This window comes from Pseudorca crassidens, chromosome 1 (genome assembly GCF_039906515.1).
Source record: "Pseudorca crassidens isolate mPseCra1 chromosome 1, mPseCra1.hap1, whole genome shotgun sequence".
In the NCBI taxonomy this organism is placed as follows: domain Eukaryota; kingdom Metazoa; phylum Chordata; class Mammalia; order Artiodactyla; family Delphinidae; genus Pseudorca; species Pseudorca crassidens.
In genome coordinates this window covers 67,430,526-67,444,357 of record NC_090296.1, presented here as the reverse complement: position 1 = coordinate 67,444,357, position 13,832 = coordinate 67,430,526, and the positions used below count along the sequence as shown (strand labels likewise).

At 35.2% G+C, this 13,832-nt stretch overlaps 1 protein-coding gene across 8 annotated transcripts in view; it reads right to left on the bottom strand.

Annotated features, from left to right (window-relative positions):
* Positions 1–13,832, bottom strand: part of HEATR5A (HEAT repeat containing 5A) — a 112,028-nt gene that overhangs the window by 53,880 nt on the left and 44,316 nt on the right. For all 8 annotated transcript variants that reach the window (XM_067738113.1, XM_067738156.1, XM_067738165.1 and 5 more), the window contains 2 exons: positions 12,753–12,852; positions 499–608 (listed from right to left, as the gene is read on the bottom strand). In XM_067738113.1, coding sequence (XP_067594214.1) covers positions 499–608; positions 12,753–12,852 — 210 coding nt within the window. The remainder of the gene's footprint in view (positions 1–498; positions 609–12,752; positions 12,853–13,832) is intronic.

Below are 13,832 nucleotides of genomic sequence, written 5' to 3'. Positions count from 1 at the left end.
AAGCCATCCTGGGCCTAATAAAAGCAAAACCTACATTATAAACTTAATAAAATCAATTATACCTTGGTATACTGTTCAAAATTAAACTTCTATCTGGGCAGAGTTAAGAATGGAATAGTGGAAGGAAACGTATATAACAGATAACCACTCTAGAAGGAAACTAGGAGTGGCCAAATTTCTAATAGATTTGAATTATATATTCTGCAGAAAACCCTGGAGTAGAATCAAGCCCAATCTTTGTGACTCATTCTCTCCCACACAGTGAAACTAGGGACTTTTTCTCAGAAGAGAGAACACCACAAGAAATGAAGTAGTAGTTTTTTTTTTTATGTATTTTATTTACTATAAAATCGTGAACACATGGGTTAAGACTGAACTCCCTAAACCTCCTAGAAACAAAGCACTAAATAACTGCCATATAATTCATTCGTTCAGGTATTACTTTCCAGGCACTGTGTTAGCCACAAACAGTAAAACATTTTGGTGTAAGGCACATACCTTCATAGGTCTCAGGAGGTAATAAAATCAACAATTCATAAAGCCTCTGTCTATAAACTACTGATGGTGTTTTCAAAGGACTTCCGTATGTTTTTAGTATTGAAGAAAGCCTTAAAGTAAAAGAAAAAACACATCTTAAGTGTGTACGTTATACAACAACGTATAAATATTCAACATGTTGACATATAAAGTAGCTATATATAATTAGTGAACATTAGCGCTGCTTTTATTATTTTTTATAATGTGTGACTTTAAGTTAAAAGAGGAATTATAAGCATCACACATGAAAACTATTTTGCTATCTTTTCTACACACTTCATAAAACTATATATTCAGCTAAGATTTCTAAGGCTGTATCTTATCTAGAAGCTGCAACTCTTATTAAACTCCAAAATTTACAACACTGCATTTGTGAAAAATAAAATCTATTACATAGAAAAGGAACAGGCCAAAGAAACAAACAAATTGAAGACACAAATACCTAGAGAAAAATCCAAGTGTCTGTTAGAAACTTGATCTGGAATGTGATCACCAAATAAAAATGAATCCACAAAATCATAAAACAAATTCTCTTTTAATAAAGCACAAGCTAAGCCAATGTTTCCCTAAAAGTTCCAGTCATGAAATCTCTTAACACTTCCTGTCTTCACTCTCTTCTTTCATGTTCATGTACTTTTTTAAAATCTTCTATTCATTCTCACTACTGGTATTGAGACATCATTTTACTGATATTCATTCAACTAACAAATATTTATTAAAGGATTACTACTCTTTGCCAAGGTACCATGTTATCAACTGGTGTACAGTTTTCATCCCCTGTAGCAATACACAAATTCAATGGAATTACTTTTGTTGTGCCACTGGAATAAATCCACTATGCTGTCATGGAATGAGGTTTCCAGGTACTCTAAGAAATTCTGGCAATGTTTATTCATTTGTATTTTCTAGAAAAATACCGCTTGCTTTTACTCGTTTCTAGATGAAAAGAAGAGTTATCTTTGACTTGTCATTTTATTAAAAAAGAAAAAGTTGGTTCCATCTTTTATCTTTCAGGTTAGTAAACAACATTTATAAAATCTGGGTAGAAGGTTTTTAGTTATGAAAGTTAAGAATAAATCCACTGTAATTTTGTACTTCTCTAAAACAAGATTGGAAGAATTACAGCTGACATATGAAAACTATTTAAATCATATTGACAAGACATTAAGAAATTACAAATTATATCCTTAAAAATCCTGCAACATTCATTTAGTTTAAATACAACAGAATTTAGTTCAGAGGGTTGTTCGCATGCACGTGTTTAAAGAAAATAAGATGTATACAACAAAATTAGAACTTAGGAAAGCATTCCTAGGGGTTTCTGCTTCTATAAGTAGGGCAGATTAGAGTCTCTGAAGGGCCTTCCTCTATAAATACACTTAGATCCTGGATAAAAGATAATTAGCATTGCTAGACTTGAAGAAAGGGACTTTTCCAAGGCTTAACTCCCACCCTACCAAACAAACAAACATAAAATGCATGAAACAAAACATGAGCTAAAATCAGAGTGGGAACACCAATACCAACAAAAGAACTTCAATTGAGCTTGTGACCCTGGCAAGGTAGTGTTGATAAATGGGATCTCCTGAAGGTAGTTTAAATGGTCCCAGGTCCTGGCAGAGGCAAAGGCCTATTGAATTAAACCCAGCTGAAGAGAAAATTAGTGAACTGGAAGAGACAGCAGAATAAATCACCCAGAAAACAGCAGAAAGAAAAGGAAAAAATATATATATTAGAAAAAGATTAAGAGACATGGAAGACAATACAAAGAGACTGAAAATTTGTTTAATGACAGCTCCGGAAGGAAAGTTTAACAAGAACAGAAAACTGCAGAAAGAAAAGGAAAAAATATATATATTAGAAAAAGATTAAGAGACATGGAAGACAATACAAAGAGACTGAAAATTTGTTTAATGACAGCTCCGGAAGGAAAGTTTAACAAGAACGGAAAACAGGCAATATTTAAAGAGATAACAGCCACTTTTCCAGAACTCCTGAAAGACATGAATCCAACGAAATATACAGCAAATTGGATAAAGAAATTCACAAACTGCCAGTTTAAAGCAGAAATTGTGAGATTCAATTTTTAAGAACTCCAATTATATGCAGTTTATGATACACCTAAAAACACAGTGACATGGAAAAAGACATACCACACATATAATACTGTAAACATTAGACTTTAATCAAAAAGTATTACTGGGCTTCCCTGGTGGCGCAGTGGTTGAGAGTCTGCCTGCCGATGCAGCGGACACGGGTTCGAGCCCTGGTCCGGGAAGATCCCACATGCCGCGGAGCAACTGGGCCCGTGAGCCACAACTACTGAGCCTGCACGTCTGGAGCCTGTGCTCCGCAGCAAGAGAGGCCGCGACAGTGAGAGGCCCGTGCACCGCGATGAAGAGTGGCCCTCGCTTGCCACAACTAGAGAAAGCCCTCGCACAGAAACAAAGACCCAACGCAACCAAAAATAAATAAATAAATTTAAAAAAAAAAAAAAAAAAAAAAAAAAAAAGTATTACTAAGGACGAAGAGAGTTATTGTATAATGATAAAAGATTCAACTCATCGGGAAGATATAATTACTTTCTCAAAATATGAAAAAAGAAACATAAAACTTCGGAGAAAAACTGATAAACCCAATATCACAGTGGAGTTTAACACATCACTCTCAATTATTGATAGGTTAAACAGAGAAAAGGTTAGTGAAAATAGACGGAACAATGTGACTAAAAGAACATTTGTATAGAGCAAGTCTCAACAAATTTAAAGGACAAGTAACATACAGATCATATTCACTAAGTACAATGCAATTACGTTAACAATCAGTAACAAAACTGCAAGCTAAAAACTGTTGCATACATTCAGAAACTTAAAAACATACTTCTGAACAACTTCAAAGAAATTATAATGAAATTTTAAAACACATAAAATGGAAAAAATAGAAATAATAATTTCAATACTTGTAGAATTCAGCAACTGGATCCTTACAGGGAAAATTATGGCCTTAGCTTATATTAAAAGAATTGAAAGAAATTCAGTGAGCTAAGCATTCAAATTAAGCTGTCAGAAGAAGAACAAGAATTTAAGAAAATGGGAATAATAACAAGCAATAATTAATGAAATAGAAAACAAGTTCAAGTTTCGTTCACAATGGCGGAGTAGAAGGACGTGCGCTCGCTCCCTCTTGTGAGAGCACCGGAATCACATCAGGACTCAGGGGGAAGGAGCAGTGACCCCATAGGAGACTGAACCAGACCTACCTGCTAGCGTTGGAGGGTCTCTGCAGAGGCACGGGGTGGCTGTGGCTCACTGAGGGGACAAGGACACTGGCAGCAGAAGTTCTGGGAAGTACTCCTTGGCATGAGGCCTCCCAGAGTCCGCCATAAGCCCTAGCAAAGAGCATGTAGCCTCCAGTGCTCGGTCACCTCAGGCCAAACAACCAACAGGGAGGGAACGCAGTCCCACCCATCAGCAGACAAGCGGATTAAAGTTTTACTGAGCTCTACCCTCCACCAGTTCCTTCAATCAGGAAGCTTGCACAAGCCTCTTAGATAGGCTCATCCACCAGAGGGCAGAGAGCAGAAGGAAGAAGAACTACAATACTGCAGCCTGTGGAATGAAAACCACATTCACAGAAAGACAGACAAAATGAAAAGGCAGAGGACTATGTACCAGATGAAGGAACAAGATAAAACCCCAGAAATACAAATAAATGACGTGGAGATAGGCAACCTTCCAGAAAAAGAATTCAGAATAATGATAGTGAAGATGATCCAGGACCTCGGAAAAAGAACGGAGGCAAAGATCAAGAAGATGCAAGAAAGGTTTAACAAAGACCCAGAAGAATTAAAGAACAAACACCTAGAAGAATTAAAGAACAAACAAGCAAAGATAAACAATACAATAAATGAAATGAAAAATACATGAGAAGAAATCAATAGCAGAATAACTGAGGCAGAAGAAAGGATAAGTGACCTGGAAGACAGAATGGTGGAATTCACTGCCATGGAACAGAATAAAGAAAAAAGAATGACAAGAAATGAAGACAGGCTAAGAGACCTCTGGGACAAGATTAAAAACACCAACATTCACATTATAGGGGTCCCAGAAGAAGAAGACAGAGAGAAAGGACCCGAGAAAATATTTGAAGAGATTAAACTTCCCCAACATGGGAAAGGAAATAGCCACCCAAGGCCAGGAAGCACAGAGAGTCCCATACAGGACAAACCCAAGGAGAAACATGCCGAAACACATAGTAATCAAATTGACAAAAACTAAAGACAAAGAAAAATTACTGAAAGCAACAAGGGAAAAATGACAAATAACATAAAAGGGAACTCCCATAAGGTTAACAGCTGATTTCTCAGCAGAAACTCTACAAGCCAGAAGGGAGTGGCACAGTATATTAAAAGTGATATAAGGGAAGAACCTACAACCAAGATTACTCTACCCGGCAAGGATCTCATTCAGATTAAACAGAGAAATCAAAAGGTTTACAGACAAGCAAAAGCTAAGAGAATTCAGCACCACCAAACCAGCTCTACAACAAATGCTAAAGGAACTTCTCTAAGTGGGAAACACAAGAGAAGAAAAGGACCTACAAAAACAAACCCAAAACAATTAAGAAAATGGTAATAGGAACATACATATCAATAATTACCTTAAATATGAATGGATTAAATGCCCCAACCAAAAGACATAGGGTTACTGAATGGATACAAAAACAAGAGCCATATACATGCTGTATACAAGAGACCCACTTCACACCTAGGGACTCATACAGACTGAAAGTGAGAGGACTGAAAAAGATATTCCATGCAAATGCAAATCAAATGAAAGCTGGAGTAGCAATATTCATATCAGATAAAACAGACTTAAAAATAATGTTACAAGAGACAAGGAAGGACACTACATAATGATCAAGCAATCAATTTAAGAAGAAGACATAACAATTATAAATATATATGCACCCAGGGGCTTCCCTGGTGGTGCAGTGGTTAAGAATCTTCCTGCCAATGCAGGGGACATGGGTTTGAGCCCTGGTCTGGGAAGATCGCACATGCCACAGAGCAACTAAGCCAGTGTGCCACAACTACTGAGCCTGCGCTCTAGAGCCCGTGAGCCACAACTACGGAAGCCCACATGCTTAGAGTCCATGCTCCGCAACAAGAGAAGCCACTGTAATGAGTAGTCCGCACACCACAATGAAGAGTAGCCCCTGCTCGCCGCAACTAAAGCCTGTGCGCAGCTATAAAGACCCAATGCAGCCAAAAATAAAAGAAATTAATTAAAAATAAGTAAATAAATAAATATGCACCCAACACAGGAGCACATCACTACATAAGGCAAATGATAACAGCTATAAAACAGGAAATTAACAGTAACACAATAATAGTGGGGGATGTTAACACCTCACTTACACCAATAGACAGATCATCCAGACATAAAATTAATAAGAAACACAACCTTTAAATGACACAACAGACCAGACAGATTTAACTAACATTTATAGGACATTCCATCTGAAAATAGCAGATTACACTTTCTTCTCAAGTGCACATGGAACATTCTTCAGGACAGATCAAATGCTGGGTCACAAATCAAGCCTCAGTAAATTTAAGAAAACTGAAATCATATCAAGTATCCTTTCTAACCACAATGCTATGAGATTAGAAATAAATTACAGGGAAAAAAACCATAAAACACAAACACACGAAGGCTAAACAATATGTTACTAAATAACCAAGAGATCACTGATGAAATCTAAGAGGAAATCAAAAAATACCTAGAGACAAAAGACAACGAAAACATGATGCTCCAAAACTTACGTGATACAGCAAAAGCAGTTCTAAGAGGGAATTTTATAGCAGTACAATCCTACCTCAAGCAACAAGATAAATCTCAAATAACAATCTAACCTTACACCTAAAGGAACTAGAGAAAGAACAAACAAAACCCTAAGTTAGTAGAAGGGAAGAAATCATAAAGATCAGAGCAGAAATAAATGAAATACAAAGAAAACAATAGCAAAGATCAATAAAACTAAATGTTGGTTTTTTGAGAAGATAAACAAAATTGATAAACCTTTAGCCAGACTCATCAAGAAAAAGAAGACTCAAATCAACAGAATTAGAAACGAAAAAGGAGAAGTTACAATGAACACTGCAGAAATACAAAGCATCCTAAGAGACTACTACAAGCAACTCTTTGCCAATAAAATGGACAACCTGGAAGAAATGGATAAATTCACAGAAAGGTATAACCTTCCAAGACCGAACCAGGAAGAAATAGAAAATATGAACAGACCAATCACAAGGAATGAAGTTGAAACTGTGATTAAAAATCATCCAACAAACAAAAGTCCAGGACCAGATGGCTTCACAGGTGAATTCTATCAAACATTTAGAGAAAATCTCACACCCATCCTTCTCAAACTCTTCCAAAAAATTGTAGAGGAGGGAACACTCCTAAAGTCATTCTACGAGGCCACCATCACCCTGATGCCAAAACCAGACAGAGATACTACAAAAAAAGAAAATTACAGACCAATATCACTGATGAATATAGATGCAAAAATCCTCAATAAAATACTAGCAAACAGAATCCAACAACACATTAAAAGGATTATACACCATGACCAAGTGGGATTAATCCTGGGATGCAAGGATTCTTCAATATATGCAAATCAATCAATGTGATACACCATATTAACAAATTGAAGAATAAATACCATACGATCATCTCAATAGATGCAGAAAAAGCTTTTGACAAAATTCAACAGCCATTTATGGTAAAAAAAAACTCTCCAGAAAGTGGGCAGAGGGAACCTACCTCAACACAATAATGGCCTTATATGACAAACCCAAAGCGAACATTGTTCTCAATAGTGAAAACATGAAAGCATTTCCTCTAAGATCAGGAACAAGACAAAGATGTTCACTCTCACCACTATTATTGAACATAGCCTTGGAAGTTTTAGCCATGGCAATCAGAGAAGAAAAAGAAATAAAAGGAATCCAAATTGGAAAAGAAGAAGTAAAACTGTCAGTGTTTGCAGATGACTTGATACTATACATAGAAAATCCTAAAGATGCCACCAGAAAACTACTAGAGCTAGTCAATTAATTTGGTAACGTAACAGGATGCAAAACTGATGCACAGAAATCTCTTGCATTCCTATACACTAATAACAGAAAATCAGAAAGAAAAATGAAGGAAACACTCCCATTCACAACTGCAACAAAAAGAATAAAATACCTAGGAATAAACCTACCTAAAGAGGCAGAAGACCTGTATGCGGAAAACTGTAAGACACTGATGAAAGAAATGAAAGAAGATGATACAAACAGATGGAGAGATATACCATGTTTGTGGACTGGAAGAATCAATACTGCGAAAATGACTATACTACCCAAAGCAATCTACAGATTCAATGCAATCTTTATCATATTACCAATGGCATTTTTTTATAGAACTAGAACATAAAATCTGTATGGAGACACAAAAGATCCCAAATAGCCAAAGCAAATTTGAGGGAAAAAAACAGAGCTGGAGGAATCAGACTCACTGACTTCAGACTATACTACAAAGCTACAGAAATCAAGACAATGTGGTGTTGGCACAAAAACAGAATTATAGATCACTGGAACAGGATAGAAAGCCCAGAGATAAACCCACGCACCTATGGTCAACTAATCTATGACAAAGGAGGCAAGGATATATAATGGAGAAAAGACAGTCTCTTCAATAAGTGGTGCTGGGAAAACTGGACAGCTACATGTAAAAGAATGAAATTAGAACACTCCCTAACACCACACACAAAAATAGACTCAAAATGGATTGAAGACCTAAATGTGAGACCGGACACTATAAAACTCTTAGAGGAAAACATAGGAAGTTACTCTTTGACATAAATCACAGCAAGATCTTTTTTGACCCACCATCTAGAATAATGGAAATAAAAACAAAAATAAACAAGTGGGACCTAATTAAATTTAAAAGCTTTTGCACAGCAAAGGAAACTATAAACAAGAGGAAAAGACAACCCTTAGAATGGGAGAAAATATTTGCAAACGAAACAACGGACAAAGGATTAACCTCCAAAATATATAAAAGCTCATGCAGCTCAATATGAAAAAAACAAACAACCCAATCAAAAAATGGGTAGAAAACCGAAGTGGACATTTCTCCAAAGAAGACATACAGATGGCCAAGAGGCACAAAACTAATTATTAGAGAAATGCAAATCAAAACCACAATGAGTTATCACCTCACACCAGTCAGAATGGCCATCATCAAAAAACCTACAAACAATAAATGCTGGAGACGGTGTGGAGAAAAGGGAACCCTCTTGTACCATTGGTGGGAATGTAAATTGATATAGCCACTATGGAGAACAGTATGGAGGTTCCTTAAAAAACTAAAAATAGAATTACCATATGACCCAGAAATCCTACTACTGGGCATATACCCAGAGAAAACCATAATTCAAAAAGACACACGCAGCCCAGTGTTCACTGCAGCACTATTTACAATAGCCAGGTCATGGAGCAACCTAAATGCCCATTGACAGATGAATGGATAAAGAAGATGTGGTATATATATACAGTGGAATATCAGCTATGAAAAGGAACGAAATTGGGTCATTTATAGAGACGTGGATGGACCTAGAGACTGTCATGGAGAGTGAAGCAAGTCAGAAAGAGAAAAACAAATATCGTATATTAACGCATGTATGCGGAATTTAGAAAAATGGTACAGATGAACCGGTTTGCAAGGCAGAAATAGAGACACAGATGTAGAGAACAAATATATCGGCAAAAGGGTGGAAAGCCGGGGGTGGGGGGTGTTGGTGGGATGAATTGGCAGATTGGGATTGACATATATACAGTAATATATATAAAATGGATGACTAATAAAACCTGCTGTATAAAAAAAATAAAATTAAATTAAAAAAAAACAAGTTCAAAATAAGCAAAGTTATTCTTTGTACAGGTTAATAAAACAGTTAAACCTCTCATGAGATGGATCAGGAAAAACAAAAGAGAAGGCACACTGAAAACTAATCAGGAATGGATGAAGGGACATTATAGATATAGCAGAGATTAAGACGATAAGAGAACATTAAGAAAAATTTCATGCCAAAAAATGTGAAGATGAAGATGCAATGGCAAAATTCCTGGAAAAAATCTAACAGACAAGCAAAGCAAACCCACAAACCAGACCTCAAATAGTTAAAGCAATTAAGGAAATGAAATATGTAGTTAAAAAAAAATTTCCCACAAAGAAAACAGCCGGTCCAGACTGTTTTACAGACAGGTGGTTTCATGTGACACATTATTCCAATCTCCTAAAAGCTCCTCCACAGAACTGGATGAAACATTCACCTACCTCACTCCATGAGGCTAGTATAACTGATGAAAATCTGAGGAGGGCATCCAAGAAAGAAAATTATAGGGCAGCCTCACTGATGAATGTATGTGGAGAAATCCAAACATAAGCAAACCAAATCCAGAAGTTTACAAAAAAAGATAATTAGTTCCAAGCTCAGTTTATCCCAAGAGTGCAACCAAGTAAAAAATTAGTCAATAAAATTTTTTACATTAAAGTTTCAGATTAAACCACTTTATAAAACATCAAAACTCATTCACGATAAAAAACCAAACCAAACAAACAAAAAACCAAACCAAAACAAAATGTGGATAACTATGAAGAGGATACTTTCTTAATCTGATAAAGAGAATCTACTAAAAAGCCTGTATCAAGCGTCATTCTTATTCGTGAAACATGAGAAACATTCCCTTTAACAAGCCACTTCTCTTCAGTTTTAAGTGGTAGTCATCTTGTTAGCACGTTAAGAGGAGAGAGAGAATACAAATGAATATATGAGTAAATATCATAAAGGGAGAAATCCTAAAGAATCTACAAACAAATGCTTGATATAGGAAAATTTAGCAAGGTGGCTGGATATAAGATCAATTACATTTTTTAATACAATAGCAATAAAGACATTATACACAATACACACACTCCCACATACTTATTTAATAACTGCAAAGAAAAATATCAAGTATCTAGCTAGGAATAGATTTTTTAAAGACATTAAGACTTTTACATAGAAAAAATTTTATACTTTGTAAACAACCTCAACAACATGTTTATGGGTATTATAGAAATACCAATTATCTTCAAGTTTATCTATAGATTCAGTTTAACTCTAATTAAAACTTCAACAAGAGACAATCAATTGCCAAAAAGGGCCAAATTATGCCTAAAGATGAATAAGGCCTAAAACTTTATTCTAACAGACACTAAAATTTATTATAAAGACAATGTGGTATGGGCACAGAAATGGGCAAACACACAAATGGAATACAACAGAGAGCACAGAAACAGACCATGTCTATATGGAAATATAATACACAACAAAGGTGAATGGCAGTCACCAGAGAGAGGAAGCTTGGATTTCTTTAGTAAAGTATGGGACAATTTGTTATCCATATTAAAAAAGAAAATGAAATTGGAACCCTACCTCACTACAAACATAAAAATAAATTCCAGATAGATTAATGACTTAAATGTGAAGGACAAAAACCTTAAACATTTTAGAGAGAAATAAAAGAAAGTATCTTTATAACCCTGGAGAAAGATTTTTTAAATCAAAAGACAGAAAGTACTAAGCAAGAAGTAAAAGATTGATAAATTTGACATTTAAATTAAGAATGCCTGTGGGGCCTGGGTTCAGTCCCTGGTTGGAAAACTAAGATCCTGCAAGCCGTGTGGCACAGCCAAAAAAAAAAAAAGCATGTCTATTAATCAAAACACAATCTTACTTAGGTAAAGATATGCATGAATTGGGATTTCACAGAAGGGGAAATAGTGAGGAACAATAAACATATAGAATGGCACTTAAAGCATCAGGAACCAGATATATAAGGTAAGATCATAACAAGATACCAATTTACACCTACTGCATTAACCAGAGTTAATGTCTAAGTGTTGGTGAAGAAGTGGACTGAAGGGTACTCCCATATACTATTGATATATATATGCAAAAATTTTGGAAAATAGTTTGGATATTTCATTGTCAGGAAGGTAAACTGCTGTACATTCACACAATTAAATATTATACAGCAACCAAAAAGAATGAACAAGCTGACACATAGAGGAAGTTTAGAAATATCATGTTGAGTAAAACAAGCAAGTCTCAGAAACACTATGATACCATTTGCCTGATCAAAACCAAACAAAACTAAACAAGGTACTGTTTAGGGAAACATGTATATGTGATACACTTTTTAAAAATGCAAGAGAATGACAACTTTAAAATTCAGGATAGTGATTACCTCTAAACTAAGGCAGAAAGAACAGTAGTAGAGAGGAGCACACATACAACTTCAATAGTATCAGTGTTCTTGTCCAGGGATAGCTAAATCCGGCCCATTGCCTGTTTTTGTAAATAAAGTTTTACTGGAACACATTCATTCATTTACAGATTAGCTATGATTGCTTTTAAGCTACAGCAGAATTGAGTAGGTACAAAAGAGACTGTCCGGGCCAAAAAGCCTAAAATATTTACTCTCTGGCCCTTTACAGCAAACCTTCATTAACCTCTGTGCTAGTTGTGCTGAATTCACAGGTTTTCACTTTATTATGACACTTCATAAGCCATAATCTTAACTGTATTTTTCTGTATACATAAAATGTCATATCATTAAATACTTGTTGGAAAGACTTTCTCTAAACTGTACATTTTATTAACTGGGAAATTATAAGTGACCAGGACATAAATTGGATTTTTTAAAAAATGTAAGTCAAATGTATGAAAATATAAACAACAAAAACCTGAAACTGTTAACAAGTATCTGGTTCTTAAGAACACAGAATAGCACTAACAAACCAATCAAACGCATACCTGAAAAGGTTAACAGGCTTAATATTTAATTTCTTGGTTAAATCTGACTGTATGGAAGATACATTATCCACCAAATAACTTTCCTTCCCTTTTAATATGTACTTTTCTTTCAAGATCCTAGCCTAAAAAAAAAAAAAAAAAAAAATCACATAACTAAATGTTTGCCTTCCTCTGCAAATGGAAAATCATTCACCAATCACAGAAACCTGGCATTATTAAGGTACTTAATAAGATACTACATAACTAGAGGGTAACTGATTGCTATTAAAAATTTTTATCAAGTCTAAATAGCGGATCCTTACAGAGTTAGCAAATCCACAGCGCAAGGAAGTGGTGGAAGAAGATGCTGAATTACTTCCTCAGTAAGGAGATCACCACAGTGGGAAACAAAGCTCTTGATAGCTGAAAAATACAACAGACTTTTACTTAGCAGAGTGTAATGAACCATGAAGAAAGCATTCAATTATGGTAAGGCATTTGTATTTTTGTTAGAGGAATAAAGAAATGTGCTAAAATCAAAAAAATTCTTGAAACTCTAGTAAAATAAAAGGAAACTAGTGTCTTCTACCTCCAATCAAACTTAAAAAACCAAAACAAAACAACAACCAAAAAAAACCCAAACTTCCTAGAATTACTAAAAGAGACCAACAACCAAATTAACAAAATGTTGCTTTCCTGGGATTTTACTCAGCCCTTGAGCTCAGAAGTAGCAGCTTAGACCCTCAAGTTTGCCAGTTCTACACTAGTTCTAAAGAACCAAGACTGACTTTTAAGTCAGCAGGTTAGTTTTTATAGATGTTACCTGAAACACACAAGCTTTTATAAGGAGTTATTTCATATGTAGAATAAAGTGAATATTTAAAAGTTAGATTCAGTTTCAAGGAAGCACTGATTTTGGTTTTGTTTGTTTATTCATGGCATTTTTACTCCTAAAAATGATGGTTTTTAAGAAAACGTGCTTCAAAAAAAAAAATCAGTGCTTCCATGTCTTTTCAGGGAACCCACAGCTCCTTAAGCTCAAATTTTCATGGTGGATGCTATTTGTTAATGGTCTATGTGTTGTAAAAGGGTATAACTTTCACATATAAAAGACTAAATGGAAACCATACTTAGTCAATGCTAATTAAATTCAACCCTAGAGGAATGAATGCCTACGTAACACAAAACAATCTTAACATTTCTCAACTGATCGCATTATAATAAAACATGCATCCTAAGGATAAGGACATGTAAATTTGGTTTATTACATCATACTTCTGTTAGAATCACCAACTAATCAATCATGTTCAGTAAGAAAAATCCCCAGAAGCAGATTTTTCCCAACTTAAATAAAACATACAAGTATATGTAAAGTTAAAGGATGGAAAAAGCCAGAGGAAAAG